Genomic DNA, 23,601 nt, shown 5'->3' on the forward strand with positions numbered 1-23,601 from the left:
GTTTACAGTTGTCTACAATCTCTCACAGGATGAGTTAAATTCACCAAAGCTCTATAAACCATAAGAACCATTTTTAACTCTTAACCCAAGCTATAGGTATGAGGCATTACAGTATATACCAAATTCTGTATTTTGTATCTAGTGGAATAATGGGTGCTAATAGTTTAAGCAGCCACAATCCATGTTTGAAGTCTGAGTATATCTATTGTTTATTTTCAACTATGCAAGCATCTGTTATTAGAGCAAATAACACAGAGGCTCTTCTTATATACATACAATGAAGAAAAACTTGTCACTTCAGGATAAATTACAAAACTGAAAAATAACTCACCCTAAGCTAATCATAGCAAAACCATGAATAAAAAGGGAGAAACAGATGATATAACCATAAACAAGTAGTAAAATTAAATAACTAGCACAATAAATAAAACACAAAAAAACAAACATTACATTTCAAGCTGCTTAGGTTCAAAATAAAGATACTGAACCTTGCTGTATACAGCTCTATTTGGCACTAATAATGTGCTTGGCATCAGCACAACCCATGTGACTTTTTCTTCATTGTGAGCAAAAAAGAAGTATTAGTAAATAAATGGGGCATATACAGCTCTTTTTGCTATATCTGCTTCCATTAAATCTTAAGCTTATGGTAGGTATTTCAACATTTCAGGAGAGGCAGTTCTTTACTGGCCTCCATATACTGCATGCCACATTCAGACGTTTTTGCTTATTCCAACAAGTTAGGATTAACACAGCCACAGATGTTAGTGTGAAGGCCTAAAAGCATTCTGGGCACAGATATGCAAAACGAGGACATGAAAGACCTGCTGGTATTTACTAAGGATATTTGCCATGAATTTGCCGAGCTGCCCTTTTACAAGTCATGATCAAAGAGTGTTGCTTACCTTCTTACTGAGCATAGGTTGCATACAGTAACATTATGCCAACTGTTTGCTACCTAGGTCCGTTTACAAATTAACAGAGCTAGTGCTTGCACAACTTCCTATGTGTCTACGAAGAGTTTACCCTTACAGTCACAGACCAGATTTTTTTCATATGTTGTCTACATAAGAAAATTCTAATGCAAAAGCAGAACCTACTTCTTCAGCCGTATCCTTCTCCAAGCGTACTATCTTGTTTTCCCAGTAAATGCGCTGGGATTCCAATTGACTTGTTAGTAAATAGGAGTACTATAGATATGAAAAACAGAGAGAACAATGCACATTACTGCTATGGTCCTTGCAGAGTGTGGCTCCCAGGGCAAAATTAGTTTGTCCAGGGCCACTCCAGCCCCCCTCCCCCACACACACAATGCAGTCCTCACCCTCTCCTCTAAAATCTTCAATCAAGTCTGAACACATGGGACAGGTGGGCCCCATGGACTACTGGACCCTGCGCTTTTAAAAGCTGGCAGAGGAGGCAGCAAATGCAGCTAAGATGTAGTGCTCCCTTTCTGTGGCAGGAGGAAGAGGGGCTAAAGACTGTATTGGGGAGAGCGGGAACAGGCAGAGAAGAGGATCCTTCTCAGGGAGGAGCAACCCGATTCTCCCCCTCCCCCAACCCTCAGCAGCAGCCCTGAGACTCTGCTCTACATTGCAAAATAATTAAGCAATATCATCCAGAAAAATTCATGGTCAGTGGGGTAGGAAAGGCCTGTTCTTTTCTCATTTGCATAATTAACATTCATCAGATTCTATTCAGGATTTAAAATAAATAAATAAAAAGTGTGCCAGCAATCTTTGGAGCATACTGGGTAAAGATTCCATGATACAAAAATCTAATTCATGGTTTTCTGTGAAATACTGAAATACAAACACTTTGTAGTAGCCTTCCTTATCCAAATGTACTGAGAAAATGGACAGTCAGGCACTTTAGATGCCATCTATGATCATCGTGGAAAATTGCTTTACAAGTGCTTTTCATGTAAACAGCAAGAAAATCAAAGCAAAAATTAGCAATTGCACTAAACTACCATCGCACACATTAAGGGTTTGGATCCACTTTATCCTGCTGAAAGAGCAGTAGCCTCATCATTAACTTCCCGAGTTTTAGGAAATATTATTTGAATAACTGGATCTTAAAGGGGGGCATTTGCAAAAGGAATTCCTGAGGTAAAAAGCATTTTAAACCCTCCCAGCTCCAGAAATCTGAAAATTGCCATCCTGGATGCGCCTAAAAAGCAGGCACAGAGTTCCTCATCCTGCGCGTTTTTACTTGCATCAATGTGGCGGCACTGCTGGGATGGGGGTTAGTTTGAGGGGGAAAAGACGACACATGCATTTTTGGTCGGAAAAAGTATTCCACAGAGAAAGGGAGGTGTGCATCTCTGCGGGCACTTTCCTCTGGGGCAATTTTTGACGTATACATCCACTTTCCCTTTTGAAAACTGGTGCAAAGACGGCAGGTAAAAAGCAGCCGCAGACTCTGCAGCAATGGGAGTAATTAAAGAGCCATTTGCCATGAGACCTCCTCAGCTGGAAACTGAAAAATAGAAAAAAAAAAAAAAAAAAAGGGCACAAAGTGCTCATGACTAGCCATGTATTTTCTTACGTTAAATAATTAAAAAAAAAAAAAAAAAAAAAGACCGACTAGGGCCAGCTAGGTAGCTTGGCGGCCGTGTCGTGCACTGGCATGCAGAGTGCCGGGAATCTATTTCTTTTGCCTCCCAGGTCAGTCGGGGCTGGCTATGCTACTGAGGCAACACTCACAGCCCTGCAGTGGAGGGATTCCTAGTCATCGCACAACAGCAACACCTGGTGGCCTGATTTAAGGGCATCAAGCAAACACTGGGCTAAAGTAAGTTGGTAACATGATTCCTAGGTACCTGAGGGCATTCTTCCTATTTTATTTCTTCTCTCCCCGTGCTTCCTAACCCAGTCATCACAGCAAGAGTCCCTGGTAGAAGGCTGCAGACTGTGTGGCTTTTCCCCTGAATCCCATCCACAATGGCAGAGATTCACTAACCCAGGGCGCAGAGAGGGAATGTGAATGCTGCTGCCACAATATACTTTAGCATCTGCAGGGGCTGGGCCTGGGAAATTAAACCCAGCTCTCCCACACGGCAATCCTCAGAAACCTAAATGTGAGCGGTGCAAAATATAGATTATGCAGCATTACCTAAAGAGTTTCATTTTCACTGCAAAATTATGGAAAATAGAATCGTCTCTTACTTCCAATTGTAAAGAATCTATTTTCTCTTCCTGACAAGTATCGCCTTCACATTCATACTGAACTATCTTCCCATCTGTTTTACTTGCGACCAGTCGATGAACATAATTATCTAAAAAAAGGAAAAAAAAACAACAACCCAGAATTCGAGAGAGGAAAGCTGAACAGTTCTGGGAGAAACACATTTTGGAGAGATTTTTTTTTTTTTTTTATATAGCAGATGTCTGCAAAATCCTCTTCAAGCCAAAAAAAACCAAAAAGCTTACAATAAGATGCATACTGTATGTTTTGTTTAATTAAAGGCTCACTTGCAAATGCCAAGAGGTTTGGATTATTGTCAGTGTTTAATACTTGGCTGCGCCAACACCTAAGAGTTTGCATAAAAAGCAGTCTGCGGAAAGAACAACAATCTGTTAAAACTACAATCAGGATTTTTCATCAAATAAAAATAGCATTTTTTTTAAACACACTTTCATACATAGCTGTACTGGATTCCTTAAGGTAGGAACCTACCACCCTCTCATGACATTACTGACCATGGACATGCCATGTCTACACACAGTATTTTAAGTTAATTACAAAGAAAATATAAAAGGAAAATAGGAGCTCTGATAAGTTTATATTTTATAGTGTTTTTCTATTAATATTTACTAGTGTACTATTAAACTCTATTGCACATTTTGTGTTGCCTTCATAGACTATGTTAAGTAAGAAGACTGTCATAAAACATCTCAAATACTGACTTATATTTCTGTTCATTCTAGACTGTGATGACAGCTCACAATAATCATGTTTCCTCTGTTCACGCCATGTGGAGCAGGAAGGTAGAATTATATAATGGCTGGTTCTGAAAACCACACTGGAAGCAGTTCTAGAAAGCAGGGGGTTCTCTCAGGACACAGCCATCCCCGTCAGTTGTTTAGGCTATACACTGCCTACGCCATCTACAAATTTATCTCATGCATACATAGTCTGAAAACCTGACTAGCTGGGTTGAGAACGGCTGCTCTAAAGCAATATCCTGAGATAGGTACTACAAATCAGGTTCTAACAGAAGAGATGAGAGAATACTGGTTGTCTGCAGGATACTGCTGAGGAAACCCAGATGGGAGGAATTAAGACTAAAGCACCCAATCATTTCTAGAAGCAGCCCTAGTAACAGTGCACTATGGAAATTTAACCATTTATAGACCACTATATCCATAGTTCTATGCAGTGTACAAATGAAACACTCATAAAACTTATAACATACTATAAATACTAGACATACGATACAAAACAGAAAAAAAGAAAACATCTAACCACCAGTGCGCAAATGTTAAGACCCATGAGCAACACCAGCTGTACATGGTATCTAAATGACCAGAATGTAGACGGATCTCAAACTTTAACCCTGCTGCTCAAAGGCCTGACTTAACAGAAAGAATTTTAAATGTGTATATATGTATATATTTCTTTTAAAGATTGACAGACAGACTGCCACTTTTAGCTGCTTTGGAATCAAATGCCACAGTAACGGACCTGCCACAGAGAAGGTCCTCTCCCTTGTTTCCACTAAATGAGCTTTTTCAGAGATGGCATATCCAAAAAATTCTTACTCGATGACTAACGAGCATGAGGGCTGTGTATTTTCAACAGGCAATCAAAAGATTCAGGTGCATCAGAACTCAGCGCCTTATGTATCAGCACAAGGACGTTAAAAAGTGATTCAAAACCAAATAGGGAGCCATGTAAAGAAACCAATACTGGAGTTATATGTTCTCTTAATTTAGCCCCAGACAAAATTCTAGTGATAGTTTTGAATCATTTGTAAACCCTAATGGTAGAATACAGAAGGCCCAAGTAAACAGAGTTTGCATAATCTAAATAATTATGCACGAGGGTCTGCAAATCAATCCTAAAATCATCAGCTGACAAAAATGGTTTTAGATTCCTTAAGCGCTGTAATTTAAAGGCGGCTGTTTTGTTTGGATTTTCAGAAGGTGTTTGACAAAGTTCCTCATGAGAGGCTTCTAGGAAAAGTAAAAAGTCATGGGATAGGTGGCAATGTCCTTTCGTGGATTGCAAACTGGCTAAAAGACAGGAAACAGAGAGTAGGATTAAATGGACAATTTTCTCAGTGGAAGGGAGTGGACAGTGGAGTGCCTCAGGGATCTGTATTGGGACCCTTACTTTTCAATATATTTATACATGATCTGGAAAGAAATACGACGAGTGAGAATCAAATTTGCAGATGACACAAAATTGTTCAGAGTAGTTAAATCACAAGCAGATTGTGATAAATTGCAGGAAGACCTTGTGAGACTTGAAAATTGGGCATCCAAGTGGCAGATGAAATTTAATGTGGATAAGTGCAAGGTGATGCATATAGGGAAAAATAACCCATGCTATAATTACACAATGATGGGTTCTATATTAGGTGCTACAACCCAAGAAAGAGATCTAGGCGCCATAGTGGATAACACATTGAAATCGTCGGTTCAGTGTGCTGCGGCAGTCAAAAAAGCAAACAGAATGTTGGGAATTATTAGAAAGGGAATGGTGAATAAAACGTAAAATGTCATAATGCCTCTGTATCGCTCCATGATGAGACCGCACCTTGAATACTGTGTACAATTCTGGTTGCCGCATCTCAAAAAAGATATAATTGCGATGGAGAAGGTATAGAGAAGGGCTACCAAAATGATAAGGGGAATGGAACAGCTCCCCTATGAGGAAAGACTAAAGAGGTTAGGACTTTTCAGTTTGAAGAAGAGACGGCTGAGGGGGGATATGATAGAGGTGTTTAAAACCATGAGAGGTCTAGAACGGGTAGATGTGAATCGGTTATTTACTCTTTCGGATAGTAGAAAGACTAGGGGGCACTCCATGAAGTTAGCATGGGGCACATTTAAAACTAATCGGAGAAAGTTCTTTTTTACTCAACGCACAATTAAACTCTGGAATTTGTTGCCAGAGGATGTGGTTAGTGCAGTTAGTGTAGTGGTGTTTAAAAAAAAGATTGGATAAGTTCTTGGAGGAGAAGTCCATTACCTGCTATTAAGTTCACTTAGAGAATAGCCACTTGCCAGGTTCTTATGGCCTGGATTGGCCACTGTTGGAAACAGGATGCTGGGCTTAATGGACCCTTGGTCTGACCCAGTATGGCATTTTCTTATGTTCTACTTGCGGTGAAGCAATAGCAACAGGTCAAAAATAACTCCCAGATTTCACACGTTTCAAAACATGGACCTTATATCCACTGAAATGGAAAGTGTCAGGAAGTGCCCTTGAATTAAAGCACTGCTGAATCACAATTTCTGTTTTATCAATATTTATTGCCAGTCTATTAGCAATTAATGGCAGAAGGCAATATTCATCTTTAGTAAAAGTATCCAGGAGAGGGAGAAGTCAAGATGGCAGTGTAAGTGGATGTGTTTCTGCCCTGCTCTTTTGGTTGATTCAGTTTACCTGCTTTTTCTTTAAGATGCCGTCCAAAAGAAAAGGTAGCGTATGAGTCTATTCCTCCATGTCTTCACATCAGTGATCCATCTCGAAGTTTGCGACATTCACTAGAGCATTGCGGGCCTTGAGCCCTGTTGGTGAAGCAGAGAGAAGAGCTCTGCTTTCCGCTGGAGAGATATCATTTAGCCCACTGGATTTTTGTTCTCAGCTGCCATTTGCCCTGCATGACACCACTGGAGTTGCTGAAGTGCATGGAGATGATGTCATTGAAGACGCCATGGAGGGAGCAACCAGCGCAATTCCTGCTCCAGAACCCCGTTTCACTCTTCAGTTATCCTGTGCCGATTGGGAGGTTTCTGCTGGGAACCAGGTTTCTGTGGAGGCTTTGCCATCAACCTTCGCCCCTGCAGTGGGTAAGTTTTCCCTGGCTCAGGCTTTTTCTGTTCCACCTAAAACCGGTGACTGTGACATTCGAATCACTGTGGGACTTAGTGACTAATTTCTCTAAGTCATTGTTGGACCACTCACTTAGGGTAGAGAAGGTATCGCGGAGACTTGGCTCTGTAACCTTGGATCATCAGCATATTCTCTCAGAGCACTCTGGAAAGCTACAATCCTCGGGTCAAGATATACAACTCCTCCAGGCTTTCATACTGCAATTATACACGAACAGTTTCCTGTCTAGACCACCTGAAAATTTGGAGAATTAATCTCAACATTTAAACTTGAGATTTACTAACTTTCCTAAAGTCACAGGTGAACTTCCACGTGTTACACTGAGGAAACAACTGATAGAAGTGCTGCAATTATCTGAAGAATGAATACCTGCTCTCAAAGTTTTCTTTTTTCCATATAGATCACAGACTAGTCAGTCGAGCCAGCCTCATTCTGGTTTGGATATGGAGAAATTATTGGCATTTTTGGAGATATCTAATGTTGCGGTTATTAAGAGAGCGACTTTAATAGTTTCCTTTTTTAGTGAACACAATGCGAGTTTTGTAATGAATGCTTATTCAAACATTGAAGTGTACATTTCTTTGATGTTCCTGTTAGAATCTGTCCTGATCTGGCCAAGACTACTCAGGGTACGAGAAAAGCTTTTTTTGTATGCATCAGAAGGGTCAGGCTCTCGGAGCCTCTTTTTGTCTGCGATATCTGTGCAAATGTTTAGTTAAATTTAAGGCAGACAGCTTTATTTTCTTTTCTCATGAAGAGCTATGGGGTTTTTTAGATGCTAGGTCTCAGACTCTGCCCCCTCCCAATACCTACTGATTTGATTTTTTTTGTCCTTTTTGGAATTTTGAATGTGGACACTGCTTATGTTAATTTCTTGTTATAGGTCACGAGTTTTGTGACTTGTATGATTCTCGCTATGTCTTCTCATATTTCCTACGCCTTCCTCGTTTATAGTATGGGCCAAGATTAATGAGAATATTTATGTGTTTCTTTTTTTTTTCTGTTAATATTTGTTTTCTTAAATAATTTCATGTTTCTGTACAAAGTTTATTCTTTGTATTTATTTTGAAAATTTCAATAAATATATAAAAAAAATGTTTTAAAGTATCCACAATGGAAATAGATGGAGATGCAGAGACACAGAATGGTAAGTTTCCAGTGAAACAAAGGATATTTTAATAAGATATCCAAAGTAAATCTTTTAGCCATAAAAAAAAAAAAGGTCCTAAAGAGGTTTATCAAATGAGGATGTTGTGCATTGCTATACTCCCCAACCAACAAAAGTAACATTTAAAAATAAAAACAAAACAAAGGCTAATTGCTTTATAGCTTTGGAGCTTGCAATTAACACCTCTCATCCTCAGCTGAGAGTATGAACAGGAACAGACACGTCACAGAGGCTCAGCGGACTTACAGAGCATTGCCAGGGACTAAACAAGAATTCTCTTCATGTACACCAAGTCATGAATTACTGAGCAGATCTCTAGCTTGCAGGTATCTTGTGCTAAGCACATGTATGCTTGCTTTCTTTAAGGGTAGGCAGGATGGTGATCATTAACAAAATTAAAGTGACTGTTTTGTTTGGTTGCAGAGTACCTAGTTTTCTTTACATGCTATTTAAAAATATATATATAACCTGCCCTCTGCAAAAGTTCGAGATGGGAAACAATATGACAATCATAAAATTAATACAGGTGAACTGAACAGGGAGTGAACTGGTTGGGCAATGGATATTTTTAAAACAAGTTAACGTGACTGATTAGGTTCTTGCAAGTATGGTAGTACTTTTGAACCAGCAAATGAATGAATTTAAAATGCTGTTTTCTGTCACCATTTGCAGCCCATTGCGAGGCAAGAGACAGTAGGATTGTACCAAGAAGCACCATGAGAATGTCTGATGCTGTGGTTCATTAATAAATGTTTGAAATTATCTTTATGAAACATTTAAAGTTTTTAAAAATAGATGTTTGATCTTTTTGATTCATTGCAATCATAAGAATAAAACACAAAATTAACCACACACACATATGCAAATAATAAAACAAACAAAATACTCATTAAAAATAAAAAACATGAAAAACTAATAACAGTACAACAGAAAAAAGACAGATGGAGATCAGAAAAAGCTGCAAGGTTAGGTTAAGTGGTTTACACATCTATGAACAGAATGGCATAAACTGTGAGGTCAGATTATGGTGGGGAAAACATCTCTGAATAGATCAAGCAGACAGATCAAACACCTCTTTAAATGAAAAGGTCTTGTCACCCTTTTTAAAATACAGACAGATGCAGACTTCTGGCAATGAATTCCATGCAGAGGGCCCAACCTTCAAAAAACACGTTCCTGGGTTTCTGTGAGAAGTGCCAGTTTTGGTAATGGAATTTCTAACAGACCCTTATGTGACGATCATAAGTATCTAGAGGGCTTAAAAATACATGGTAGCGCATTAATCCAGGGAGAAGTGTGATGGAGCAACTTTTGAACAATCATTGCAAGTTTGTAAAATATTCACCATTGAATTGGCTGCCAGTTAAATGACTCAAGATAGGGGGGTTATATGCTGATGAATATTAACTCCTGTCAGAATGTATACCGCAGAATTTTGAATAATTTGTAATTCTCTCAAGAGCATTGGCAGGTAGGGATGTGCATTAGTTGGTTGATTTTTCATTTGTTTCGGTGGTACACATGTATCTCTTGAATGGATAGTAGCCACGCAAAAAGTATGCATATATGTAGGCAGCAACCACATATGCACATACAATCCGTTTTGTGCGCCTACTATCCATTCAAGAGATACGCACATACTGCCAAAACGAATCAAGCGAATAGACCATCAAATGCACATCCAATTAGCAGGAGACCAGCTAACAAAGTTACAGTAGTCTAATGAGAGGAAAACCAACACTTGCAAAACAGATAAAAAATATTTAAATTCAAGCAAAGATTTAAGCCTACACAACATGTAACTTAAAAAGAATTTAAAAAAAAGATGTTTTATCAGATGTTTAATATGGCTGCATACTGAAAGCTCAGACCAAGGTTCCGGATTTGAGACTTAATGGGAAGATGAATTCCCTCAAAGGTGAAAAATGCTAGAAAACCTTCAGAGGGAAACCTATTTAATATCAATATCTGTTTTAGAAATATTAAAATTGCTAATGTTATGTTTAAACCAGGATTTAAATTGATTATAAACTGCATCTTTTTTTTTTTTTTTAAGATGGTTTTACTAGCTAGAAATAAGCAATAATCTATTTTTCAAATTAGGGTGCTTTAGTGTCTTGTGTTAAAAGGTTCACACTATTTAATGCTCACTCTGACCTGAATGTTTTCTTCTCATCCCTGAAAAAAATGAATTGCTTCCTGCTTGACTACTCCCCTCCCCTGCAGGGTGCTTTCTCCAATGATAAAAAAAAACTACTACTAGATCTGCTTCACTGGGAGAAGGGAGCAGTCAGCTAAGCAGAGCTGGCTGCTTTTCACATCACTTCCACCTAGGGCTGATGCATGGTAGAACTAACGAGCTGCCTCCTCCGCTTTTCTTGACACAAAGGGGCTACATTAGTGCAAGTCCGCACACTGAGCAGTAGCACCAATCCCTTTTCTTGAATAATATGCACGGCAGCCTTGAAATATACCTGACGTCAGGAACCTAGGAGCCTGGCTGGACAACAATCTAAACCTAAAAAAATTCATAAACACTACCGCAAAGGACTGCTTTTACAAACTGCAAGTCCTCAGAAAGCTAAAACCTCTCCTTCACTTCAATGACTTCCGTCTAGTACTACAATCCATCATACTATCTAAGATCGATTATTGCAACTCCCTTCTACTCGGACTCCCCACAAATACTAATCAAACCCTTACAGATGGTTCAGAACGCCGCCGCCAGAATCCTTACAAATTCCAACAAACGTGAACATATCACTCCCATCCTCCGTAACCTACACTGGCTACCTATCAAATACAGGATCCTCTTTAAAGTTCTCACAATCGTTCACAAAGCGACACACAACCTTGCTCCCATCATGTTAAGCACACAACTTCAACCTCATACATCTTCCAGACCCATCAGAAGCGCTTACAAAGGCACACTATATGCCCCGCCTGCAAAAACATCACTAAGGAAACGAGCACTATCTTCAGCAGGCCCCCACCAATGGAACACGCTCCCCCCAGATCTACGACTTGAACCAAGTCATCAGGGGTTCAAAAAAAAAAAGAAGCTAAAAACCTGGCTCTTCCGCCAAGCCTTCCCAGACACTTAATGCTGCCTAGATGCTATGATAGCCCATGATTAAGTTTATCTCATTGAGTTTCTTATGTTGACCCTCTTGATCAGTTGCTGCCCCTGGTCAGTCTTTCAAGCAATTCAGCTAAATGTTCCCTCTCAGGTCAGAGGACTATGTTATATCTCTATTCTCTTCTTCTGTCCTTTGCCCTCTCCTAAAGGATCTCTCCCCTCCCTTTTTCTACACTCTATAGTCCCCCTCCCCTTTTTCTAACTTGAAATTTCTTTTAGGTAGACCACGGGACTAATGCCTATGGCAGTTTTCAGCTCGGAGTTTAATTATTCAAGTTCCTGTATTGACATGCTATTTATTCCGTATTCATTCATGCTGACCTGTTCCTGGTTCCCCTTATTAAAGATACTGTGCTCAATTGGTTGTTTTTTTTTGTAACTGTACTATGATAACTGTACTATGATACTCTGTTCAATTTGTTTTCTTGTAACTGTATCATGTTCAATTGTACTGTGTTCAATTGTTTCTATGTAAAGCCTTTTTTGGGCGTTTCACTGTTATATGTAAACCGGATTGATTTGTATTTCATACAAGAACCTCGGTATATAAAAATTAAAAATAAATAAATAAAAATGAAAATCAAAAACGCTAAAATATCAATACAATGTTACAAAATCTTTATGCTTTTTGTGTACAATGTTACCTTATAATTGTGAAATCTATTTGCTAGTCCTGCTGTTTTTGACATGCAGAACTAACTTACCTCCAGCATAGTCCCAAACTCGATGGTTGGTCAGCTGCATTGCGTAAGTGTGCTGCGTTTCCTCAAAGTGTTTATAGGCATGCCGACTTACGTATCGCCCACATCCAATATGGCCACATATTAAACAGATCCACAGATTCTATCAGTGGAAAAAAATCCCCAGTGATTTCTTTCTACTTGATACAGGGGGTTCTATAATCATGGCAGAAGTTACCAGTGATGAGTTTCTCAGACAATAAAATGTGGGACTCAAACAAGAGCGCTTAGCATGCTGAATTTAAAAGTGTAGGCTAGACACATATTATAAAACACACACTACTTCTGTGTCAGTATATAGACTGCTGAAAATTAGAGGGATGTACTCAAACACTCTCTTTACTACAGTGCCAAGGTTCTCTAAAGCAAAAAGAGTGAAATTCTGCAACACTTCATTCACTATACAGGAAAGTAAACAAGACAAAACTTAGCATCTCAAGTACCTGCTCTAGACTGAAAAGCAAAAGAGCACATCTCAAACATCAGTCAGTTCAAAAAAGAATTTGGCAAGAGCAACATACAAGGAAGTTTGCTTACCGTAAACGGTGTTTTCCATAGATGATAGGATGAATTAGCCATGCTATCTGGGGTGATATCCTCTGGCAGCAAGGGGTGGAGCTTTCTTAGTGTACAGAGCTTTGCTCTGCGCTCACGCACGGTGATTTTCCACCCGAATCTATCTTCTCTTCAGTTGATATTCAAGCTATTAAGTGAAGCGATTTTTGGCAAAGAGGCTGTCCAGGGAGGAGGGTGGGGCCGCATGGCTAATTCATCCTGCTACCTATGGAAAACAATTTACAGTAAGCAAACTTGCTTTTTTTCCCCCCATCGATAAGCAGGCTGAATTAGCCATGATTCCGGGCGTCCCCAGCCCAGTTCACCTGGTCACTCGAGAGATGAGAATGTGGTAGGATATCAGTCCGTAACTGATGTGCATGCAACCCGCCCAGTGTGTGGACCTCCTCAACTTCTAACTGTATTATGCAATACTGCTGCACCCAGGAAGCTGTCAGAGGCTGTTTGCCAGTCAAGGCAGTAATGAGATGTAAAGGTCACCACTTTGGAGATATCCAGAAGTGGTACATTGAAGAGGTATGCCACGGATATCGCTGTGGCTCTCACTTGATGAGTCCGTAAGTTGGGAGAAAAGGAAGAGTAGCAAAACTGAATGCATTGTTATCCAATTTGCTATCATTCTTTTTGCCACCGGCATAAGGGTTAAATGAGACAAATAACTGAGAAGTCTGTTTAGTTGTGTGTGTGTTCTTCTTTTGTAGTAAGCCAATGCACTTTTACAGTCCAATGTATGCAGTAATTTTTCCCTTTCAATAGTATGAGGTTTTAGAGGTAGAGTGATTGTTTGATTTAGATGAAAGGCTGATTCAACCTTCAGTAAGAAGGATGGGTGTGTTCGTAAGGTGACATTGCCTAGGTAAAACTGCAAGTAAGTGGGGTAATGAACTAATGCTTGAAGTTCACTGACTTGTCTCACTGAAGTTACTGCAACCAGGAACACTACCCTTCCCATGCAAGGTACTTCATGGCCACCGTCTGCAATGGCTCAAATGGGGGAAGCATGAGCCTTTCAAGAACAACATTTAAGTTCCACAGAATAGGTGGCTTGGTGACTGGAGGACGGACATGAATGAGCTCCCTCATTCACTTAGACATCAACAGTTGAGTTGAAATTGCAAGCCCCTGCTTCGGAGTATGGTATGCTGCTAGGCTCTTAAATGAACTCTGATGGAAGTTTCCAGTCCTGACATGAATAATTTATACAAACAGTACAAGAGGAGTTCAGGGCTGCAGGAAAAAGGATCGATGTCTTTTATCCTGCACCAATTGTGTTATCTATCCCATTTTTGAGCGTAGTTTTTTCTTGTTGACGGTTTCCTAGTCAAGACCAGGATATCTTGAATGCCCAGAAGAAGGTTGAAATGTTCTAATACCCTCCTCTCAACCTCCACATTGTCAGATGGACGGAGGATTACATTGGATGTAACAGGGTGCTGTCTTCCTGTGTGAGAAGGTCTGTGCTGTTTCCCAAGGAAAGTGGAGGAAGAATGGAAAGTTAAACTAGATAAGCATACCATGGTTGTTTTGGCCAAGACGGAGCGATAGCATGAGATCTGTGTTGTCCGCTATGCACTTCTGTACTGTCCGAGATATTAGTGGTATCGGAGGGTATGCATAGAAAAGACCACTCTGCCAGGTATTGAGGAACTTATCCTGTGAATTTCTCTTGGGGCGTGGGTAAACTGAACAGAAACAGCCTAGTTTTGCATTGTGCTCCATTGCAAACAGATCTATCCATGGTCTCCCCTACCTGGCAAAGAGGTAGCCCGCTATGGACTGGCTTAAGGCCCACTCATGGGGATGGAATATCCTGCTTAGTCTGTTGGCTTCTGTGTTTGCAATTCCCGGCAGGTAGGTCGCCCTCAATGTGATGAGGTGAGCCTCTGCCCATTCTAGAATGTGTACTGCATCCTTGCAGAGGGTTCTGGAAGCTGACCCTTCTTCCCTGTTTACACAGAACATTGCAACTTTGTTGTCTGTGTATATCATTTCGCTTTGACCCTGGAGCTAAGGGGTAAATTTGCGAACAGCATGTCCTATTGCTCTTAACTCCAGCAGGTTGATTTGACATCTGCTCTCTGACTTAGACCATAAGCCCTGGGTTTTCAGTCCGTGCATATGCGCTCCCCACCCTTTCTTTGATGCATCTGTTAGTATAAGGTGATGCACTGGGGGGGGAACGGGATGAAATGGTGCCCCTACTATCAGGGTTCATAGAAAACCACCAGGCTATGTCCAACTTCACGGCTTTCGTTAATGCTACTTTGTTGGAAACTGGTTGACAGAACTGGGACCATTGGGACTTTAGGCCCTACTGCAGGCCATGCATATGAAGGCGAGTATGTAGGACAACATAAATCGCTGCAGCCATGTGCCCCAACAACATGAGAACCTTACAGAGGTATGGGATTGCTGGTATAGGTGAAGTGCTACCGAATGCGGGGAACAGACTTGGACTTCTGGAAGAAAGGCTTTGCCCAGTACAGTGTTTAACCTTACTCCAATGAACTGTAAGATCTGAGTAGGGTGGAGGTTCAATTTATGATGAAACCCAGATTGTCTAGGCAGATAATTATGTCTGTTAGATGCAATTACAGTGTTTCTGAATGCAGAGACACTATCAGCCAGTTGTCCAGATAGGGAAAAATCCTTATTTCCCTTTTCCGGAGATGGGCCACAGTTATGGTAAGGCATTTAGTGAAAACTCACGGGGCAGAAGAAAGGCCAAACAGGCGAACCTTGTATTGGTAATGCTTGGAATTGGCCTGGAAGCATAGATAACACCAATAGGACTGGTGAATCGGGATCTGGGAATATGCATCCTTGAGATCTAGTGAGCACATCCAATCATTGGGTTGGAGGAATGGCAGAACTGATTTGAGGGAGGTCATGTTGAATTTCTCCTTCTGAAAAAACATGTTGAGAGAACGAAGGTCCAGGATTGAAATCAGGCCCCAGGATTTCTTTGGGATGAGAAAGTATTAGGAGTAGAATCCCTTGTGGCACTGCGAGTAAGGTTGAATACATATAGCCCCCTGATGGAGAAACGACCCTACTTCCTGTTGTAACAGCGTAGTTTTGTGACTGGTCCCGAAATGGAACTACAGTGCGCGGGATAGATGGAATGTGTTTGAAATTCAACTTGTAGCAGTCCAGAATGATGTTCAAAACCCAACGATCAGACATGATGGCCTCCTAGAAGTGGAGAACTGAGCTACCCTGCCCCCCACTTTGAGTGGTAGCTGCAGCCCAAGCCTCTTCAAAAATTCTGCTGTGGCTTTTGGGGTGGTACCTGTTGTTTCTGAGGCCGTTGGCCCCTCAGGCAACCTCTGATCTGATTTTGTGGCCCCTGATGTCTGGGCAGCAGGTAAGCTTGGTAGGGTTGTGACCTGAAGAAGAGATATTGTTGGTAGGAGTGCCTTTGATAATAGGGCTTCTTATATTGCCCATAATAGCACCTTGAAGAGCCCTGTTGCTTTAGTGTATAAGTGAGGGAAAGAACTGTCATATTTTGATCCTTAATTTGGGAGACAGTTTCCTTAAGTTTGTTCCCAAACAGGTTGTCTGCCTTGCATTGTAAGTCAGCTAGCTTACCATACAAGGAGTCTGGCTATTCTTCTAGCTGCTATCAAAGCTGTGGATGTGTGTGCAGATGTTTCAAAGGCCTCATATATGGTTCTTAAGTGCCATAGACCTTTCTCCAGGTCTGCCAAACATGGGGGGGGGGGGGGGGGGGTGATCACCTGTGCCCCCTGAGATAGATGGCTTTGCTTGCACGCATTCATATAAATACTGCATGATATAAAACAGATGTTGCTGAATCCTAGCATTCAACATCGCCCCTTGGAAAAAACATTTCTGCCAAACTCATCAAGGATCTTATGGTCTTTCTCAGGAGGTATATTGGAATGAAGACAATTTCTTGGCCTTACGCATCGCTGATTCCACCATACTGAAGAATGGTGGGGGAAATCACACTACTCCATAGTGATTCATAGGGATTAGATTTGCACATCTGGAACTTTAGGTCTGTCTTCCGAGAAACTGCTTGCCTTGTGAACAGAGACTCTCAGGTCTTATCCATGATCACATCTCATACTGGATGGGATGGCAATGATGTCAGCTCCACAGGGAAGTCAAAGATTTTTTTAGAATTCCCAGCATTTCTGACCTTGGATCAGAAAGCTTCTTGGTTTCTATTTTCAAGGCCGACCCCACCTTGTCTACAAATTTGGAATAGGTCAAATCTTCTGGAGGTGATGACGGCTCTGGAAGACCCTCAAGAGGGTGGATGGAATACCAGTAGAACTTCACAGAAGAGTTAGTGGAGAAACAATATCAACATCTGGCTCTGGGGAAGGACTTGGTTCTCGGCCTGCGTTCTCACTCCAGGGATAAACGAGGATTCAGGGGTGAGTGCGCCTCCTCTGCTGGTGGACTAGGGCACCAAAAATGGCTTTGCTGAGGGTCACATGAGAAGAATGCTTTAAGTATGTGCAATATTTGGGACATGGCCTGTGAGGCTGTGCCCGCCCCCCCCCCATACACACACAAGTCTGTGTACTTCTCCCTCTGTGGAGTGGAAATTGGCTCAGCATGTGACCGTGTCTTGGGGGCAGATCTCCTGTGCTGCGCATGAGGCAAAGGTAGAGCCACCTGCAGTATGCAGGAGTCTGGTCCTCTATGGTGCTCAACTGATGGCAAGCTACGGTGGGGGAGCTTCTTAGCAGTTGGTTCCTGCAACTGCGGAGATTGTCTCTTCCTATGAGACAGTAATGACAGATCAGAATAAACTGAGGAAAACACTGACCATATCTCCAAGAGAACCTCGGATCGAGAAGCCCCGTCTTCCTTGTCATCTGAGAGGTGAACCACCATGAGCTCCTTGGGCATAAAACAATAAGGATCTGTGTAAGGTTTGGAGGAATGAGTTCTCTCGGCAGTAATGGTGAAGACTTGCCTGTCCTTTTCCTCATGCTATGAGTCGTCTGCGTTGAGTGCGTCAACCGACTGGAGGGTTGAGTCTGCTTTGATGACTGCTTCGGTCTAGACTCAAGTGTCGATTTTGACTCGTATATCAGCATCAACGTTTGCTTCGTTTCCTGTGACGCTATCTTTGTAGGTCGTTCAGACAGAGTTGCATCATGAATCCTGCGCAACGCCGCCCACTCTTATATTCATCGAGGTCCATGTGTCAGACTTAGACAGCGCTTTGGGCTGTGTGCACGGCGCTGCTTAGCCTCTGCCCCCCCCCCCCCCCGTTTGCATTGGTTCTGGCTTTTTGAGAGTTGATCCCAACTGGCTATGCCAGATTGAGATGTTGATGGGTCTCACTGACACAGCTCTTTTCTTGTAGGGAGCCCTGTGCGCCTTGCGTCCAAGCGAAGATTAGGCAGACTCCAGGCCTTTGGGAATAGGGGTCTAAGAGCCTGAGGACACCTCACCTTGCCGGAGTCTCTCAATTTTGGCTTCCCTCTGCCTCCTGGCTCTCGGGAACATCGGTCCACAGTCCCGGCAAGAATTCTGCTGGTGATCCAGGCCAAGGCAGAGATAACAGTAGTTATGTCCATCAATTAAGGACATAATCTTACTGCATTGGCAGTACTTGAACCCCAGTGTTTTTAGAGCCATTTTAGCACTTAAAAGTGCTGTTTTGGGGGTCGCTATAAATGACAAGAAGGTGAAGAGAAGAAGAGAAAGTTGACTGCACTACCGTCCAGCTGCATGAAAAGAAAAAAAACTGAAGAGAAGATGGATTTGCACAGGAAACCATTGCGCATGAGTGCAGAGCAAAGCTCTGTACACTAAGAGGGCATCACCCCAGAAAGCATGGCTAATTCAGCCTGCTTATCGACTGGAAAAAAATTATTTCACAGAAACAATATCAGGATAACACACAAAACCACTAAAGTGTTAGAAAAACATTTTTGAGGGATAGAGTTTTTCTCCAATGCAAAACCTTCTCTAGTTTTGCCTTGGGATTTTCTTATGACAACACTGAGGTATTTTCATTGATAACATAGCAGAGCAAAATTTGGATAAATCTGCTGCAGAATCCGTATTCCTCTACTGTACAAAAATTCCACTTACTTCCTGAACTCCACACTCAAAACATTTATTTTCTTCCACTGGTTCGGGTGTTTGGCAATACCTGCAGACAGGACACCTACAAGCGTAACAACAGCACACACTATAATAGCACACCATGAAAACAAAAATTGGACAGACAAGCTATTTTAGGTCTTCTCAAATAATACAGGTAGGGCAATAAGTCTTACGTTGTGTCTTCCCAACGTTGTAGACACTGACTGTGAAAGCTGTGATTGCAGAGGGTTGTAAGAATCCCATTCACAGACTCATCCATCCTCTCCAGACAGACAGTACACTTGGGAAGTTCAGTCAGATCCATCACAGGGAGGCTGGCGCCCTTCATTAACAAGAGAAACAGGAAAACATATCTATGCTAAAAATAATTTCCACTGGAAATATTTAATAAGCGGGGGGGGGGGGGGGGGAGGGGGCAACTCAGGTATTTATTATTTCCAATCTGCAATGCTGGCATCAAAGCTACAAGTTACAAAAGATTCCCAAATGTAATCTAAAATCATTATTCCATGAGACCTTGGAGCATACCGATGCCTGGAAAACTTCAGAAAGAAAGCTGGGTGTGATCTGTCACTTCCCCAACCTGCTCCCCACCCCCCATTTTTTCATGCAGGTAAGTATATGCGCTGTTCACAGCATGCATATTTTTACCTGCATGGAGGGGAGGAGGATCAATATTCAGACCGTGTTTTTATATTAGTAAGTCAGCATCTACCTGCATAAAAACATTTGATCATGGTCTCCATCATTTGACTACGATTTAAATTTTTTCCCCATTCTTTCCCTAAAAGAAAAACCCCCTTTGTTAAAATAGACCCTTCACCAATTTATACTTAACAATATTACCACCGCCCCTCCTTGGGAGCTTTCATATGTTGTCTGTGCTACATCATATGCTTCAAAGAGAATTGCACATATGTTTCAGAAGCACTATAACCATGAAATATATTTAAAGAAATTCTGATTACTTGGAGGGAGCACTTACGTCTTCTGATTTGAAGACTTCGGCCCTTTCCACATATACCAGCTGGCAAACATCTTCCTCTATGGAGTTAAACTGACGACCGTTGCATGCCATATAAAAACTATCTGCATCAGCCTATACACAAAACAAACAAATTATTATGACGATGGAAGAGTTGCTGGTAAGCTGTAGACTGATGTAAGGCTAGAGTTGTAAAGACAGCTAAAGAAAAGCAATGTAACTTTCTTATAAATTATATCAAACACAGACAAAACATTTGCATTAGGATTTGCTAATTTCAAAAACTATGTTTACATATCTCAATATTTTGTCACTACAGTATTTACCTACTCTGGGGCCAATGTAATATAAGCAGCGCTGAAGCTTTCGCGGGTTTTTGCATGTACTTGTGCAGGGTTTTGCTTGTGTTTTTCCCCACACTAGCCTTATGCGGGTATGAAATTGTAACCCAGGCATCTTTCCGGGTTACCATTAAGCCCTGGAAACAGACATTTTAGTGCAGTTAGAGAAAGATAATTAGTGGGTGGATCCATTCAATGGCAGCCCCTCCCATTGAGGGTCTATAATGGATACCCCCTACAGGAGGTTTTATAGTAGAACTTTGCAGAGGGCTCTAGGGGCAGCCTAATTTGAAAGATAGAGCGGAAGGTTGGACATTTACCCTGCATTACCTTTGGCCTACCTGGAGCCTTGGAAACCATCTGAGACCCCTCCGGGGCAGGTCAGGGTTCCACTGCTTTTCTCTCCACATGAAGCTGCTTGGGGACTGAGTTGATTTTGGACTTTTGAGTAAAGGAGTCCTACTGAAGGCCTGGGCCTTTCCGAGGCTCAGGGACTGGGGAACCCTGAGTCGAAGATGCCCAGGTTTAGGGAAGACCTGCCCCTGAAGTGGTGGTGACCTGCTGCTGAGGACCTCCAAGGTTATCTATTTTGGGGAACAAAGAAGTAATTTTTTTTTCAAGATCTGGGAGGAAGTGATTTTTCTGCCTCTCTTCCTACCCATTGGTGGACCTGAAGTTCCATCCAGGATCCTCATCAAAAAGAAAGGAGAACTAACTGAGCAATAAAATCATCTGAAATAGGGGCGGACACCCACCCGGCATCTTCAGTCAACTCTGGGGAGCTAGAGACTAACTCTCTGTGCCAAGATTAGATTTTTACCATCTGGGAGAGGTTCCCGCCCACAAAACCTGAGGGGTCTATTGCTCTAACCCAGGATGCAGCAGGATTCCAGGCCCTAATAATAGATTCTCGCGCAGACAGAAGGCCCAAGAACTGTATATCAAGAGAAAGAGAAGAGAGAGAACTGTGGAGCCGGAAACCCATTTATTTGTGCTATTCAACCACGCTGTTTGCAGAAAAGTATTATTTTGGACATTCATACAGTGGTCCCTGTGTATTCTTTGGCACTCAGCACACAGCACAAAGTGTAAAAAATCACCTAGCCCAGGAATTCAGCACATGAAACTAGCCACCCCACACAGAGACATGAGAGAACTCCTTTCTATCCCTAGTCAAAGAATCCACACCCGAGAAAGTGAGGGAGATCAAAGAGCTAGTCAGGGTTCCTGCCCCAAAGAGTATAAATAACTCTATGGCCACATCTGTGTTGCACCTGCACACTGGGTGGGGCTACTTAAAGTGTTCAGCTTTGGAAAAACGTGTGTATAAACCCACTTTTATGTACCTGGCTGGTTTAATGTACATGCATGCCAATGAGGCAGTTAACTATTCACGGACTATGCAGGGAGCTGCATGTTGGTTATTGTGGGTTTTGGAACGCAGGGTTTTTTTTAGCGCCTGGGTCAAGGCAGGAGATAAGTTAAAGCGTGTGTCTGGAGACCGGTTTCCTCTGGGGTAATTATGGACCACCTTCACTTTTTCCAAAGGTCTGTGACATTTTTGTGGGTCAGCTGTAGAAACCTCTGCTGCATTCCAGTGCCTGCGGGCATCCGCTGATTCAGCTGCCATGCGGTCCGAGACAGAACACGAAGGGGTTAGACATTGCTCTACCCACCTTCAGTTCCACTCCCAGACCACTAACGTCTTCACTGTTTTATAAAACGGGAAGGCTTTTGCCCTGAGAATCACTCACAGGTCACATTAATGTGGGTTTCTGCACAGTTTATTATATAGGGCTGTGAGCACACATTTTTAAGTGGATTTTCTGCATGCATTTCATTTGCCAATGGGCCCTTTTTATTACATCCCATGAAAGTGCCTGCTTTTGTTGTGCGTGCTAAAAAAATATGCGCAGACATCTAGCGCAGATTTCACTGTGGGTCTTATTACATCAGCTTGTATAATTTATTAAATTTATTTTTTCTTCATAGTAAACACTGTTACATATTGCACCCAAATGGAACATATACTTGTATTGTATGTTCTGGACAGCAACTGGCCCATTTATTGTTCCTGATAAGATTAATAAGCAAGTACTGCATCAGTAAATTTCGACTAATGCCCAACAAAATAGCCAATGGCGCTGAGTCAGGTTGTTTGTTTCTCGCTAAACAAGAAATTTCCAATTTGACAACTGAACATGCATGGCTCTTCCTGAATTAGCAACCCTGCGCTGGAGTCTCCTACTTTCATCCACTCAGTGGTCAGGAATTCACTTCTTTCTCCGCGTCACTACGATTCCTCAACATGTCTTCCAGTAAAAAAGGAAAAAGTCCATTTAAAATGTAGACATAAAAAATCCATAATGGATTTACATTCCCTTTGCTTGAAATGCCTCAAACCAGATCATGAGTCCTCCAACCGTGGTCCCTGCTGTCGAATGTCCCTGAGGGCACTAATTTACCATGAACTCTGACCTATGCACGAGCAGCCAAGTCCATCGAAACAAGGTAAATCAGAGACCATTTTAAAAAACAGCTTTGATTTAAAAAGCTGAGATAGAACGGAAATATGGGAAATGACACCGAAGCATCAGAGCCAAGACAAGCTATAACTAAGAGGCACAGCACCAAATCATCAGCATCAACAAGCTGGAGCAGAGAATCATCTGAGCTGAAAATACACAGCGCAGACCCATTGGAGTCAAAAACACTGATTCTACGGTGCTGAAGAAGCACGGTGCAGACCAATAAACAGAGAAACATCGGCACCAAGATTCACCAACACTGAAGCAGTGGCACAGGGAGGCACTGCTGATGCCAGAACATTGGTGCAAGAAAAATGCAACACAGAACATGGACATCGACAAACATCGGTGCAGGAAAGAAGCAACAGAGACCGCTTACAGCCAAAATCTAGACATGAAAGTTCTTACACCCCACAAGATTCTTCGCCATCACTGATCTCTTCCTCTGATCCAACTGAAGTGAGAGGAAGGCATAAGGAGACGTCTAGTAGTTTGCTTACCTTTCTACAATAGAACCTCAGGCAGAGACGAGGAAAATTCTGAGTCCAGGTGTCCTGCCCCAGCAGCCAATAATGGAATATCATGCCTTTGTACAGAGGCTAAGGGCAGAATTCGTAAAGATATATATGAAAGAAATGCCTCAACAGCAGAAAACAAACTCAATCCAACTGGAAAAGTTGCGAGAACATCTACAAGCAAACTCCCACCTGCCTATTTTGAGAAGAGGAAAGAGAACATAACAGAAGACAAATCAGAAACAGCTTCGTATGTCCAAACAATATCTGATGATTTGTATATTTTGTGTGACTCTGTATTAATATAGTCTATCATCGGATCCACCAGAACAACCCAAGTATTTACCACCACCACCTACCCAAACTTTCTTCAGATAATGTCTGAAGTGATACCAAATTATGAGAGTCCTTAAATTTATAACATAAGAACATGCCA

General features: G+C 41.8%; 1 protein-coding gene across 4 annotated transcripts in view; it reads right to left on the reverse strand.

Annotated features, from left to right (window-relative positions):
- The window catches only part of BRAP (BRCA1 associated protein), a 71,117-nt gene that overhangs the window by 26,628 nt on the left and 20,888 nt on the right, over positions 1-23,601 (reverse strand). For all 4 annotated transcript variants that reach the window (XM_029571683.1, XM_029571682.1, XM_029571680.1 and 1 more), the window contains exons 5-10: positions 19,782-19,895; positions 18,970-19,118; positions 18,782-18,857; positions 12,080-12,218; positions 3,171-3,280; positions 1,101-1,190 (exon numbers count right to left, since the gene is read on the reverse strand). In XM_029571683.1, the coding sequence (XP_029427543.1) occupies positions 1,101-1,190; positions 3,171-3,280; positions 12,080-12,218; positions 18,782-18,857; positions 18,970-19,118; positions 19,782-19,895 (678 nt within the window). The remainder of the gene's footprint in view (positions 1-1,100; positions 1,191-3,170; positions 3,281-12,079; positions 12,219-18,781; positions 18,858-18,969; positions 19,119-19,781; positions 19,896-23,601) is intronic.

The sequence above is a fragment of the Rhinatrema bivittatum genome, chromosome 11, assembly GCF_901001135.1.
Source record: "Rhinatrema bivittatum chromosome 11, aRhiBiv1.1, whole genome shotgun sequence".
In the NCBI taxonomy this organism is placed as follows: Eukaryota; Metazoa; Chordata; class Amphibia; order Gymnophiona; family Rhinatrematidae; genus Rhinatrema; species Rhinatrema bivittatum.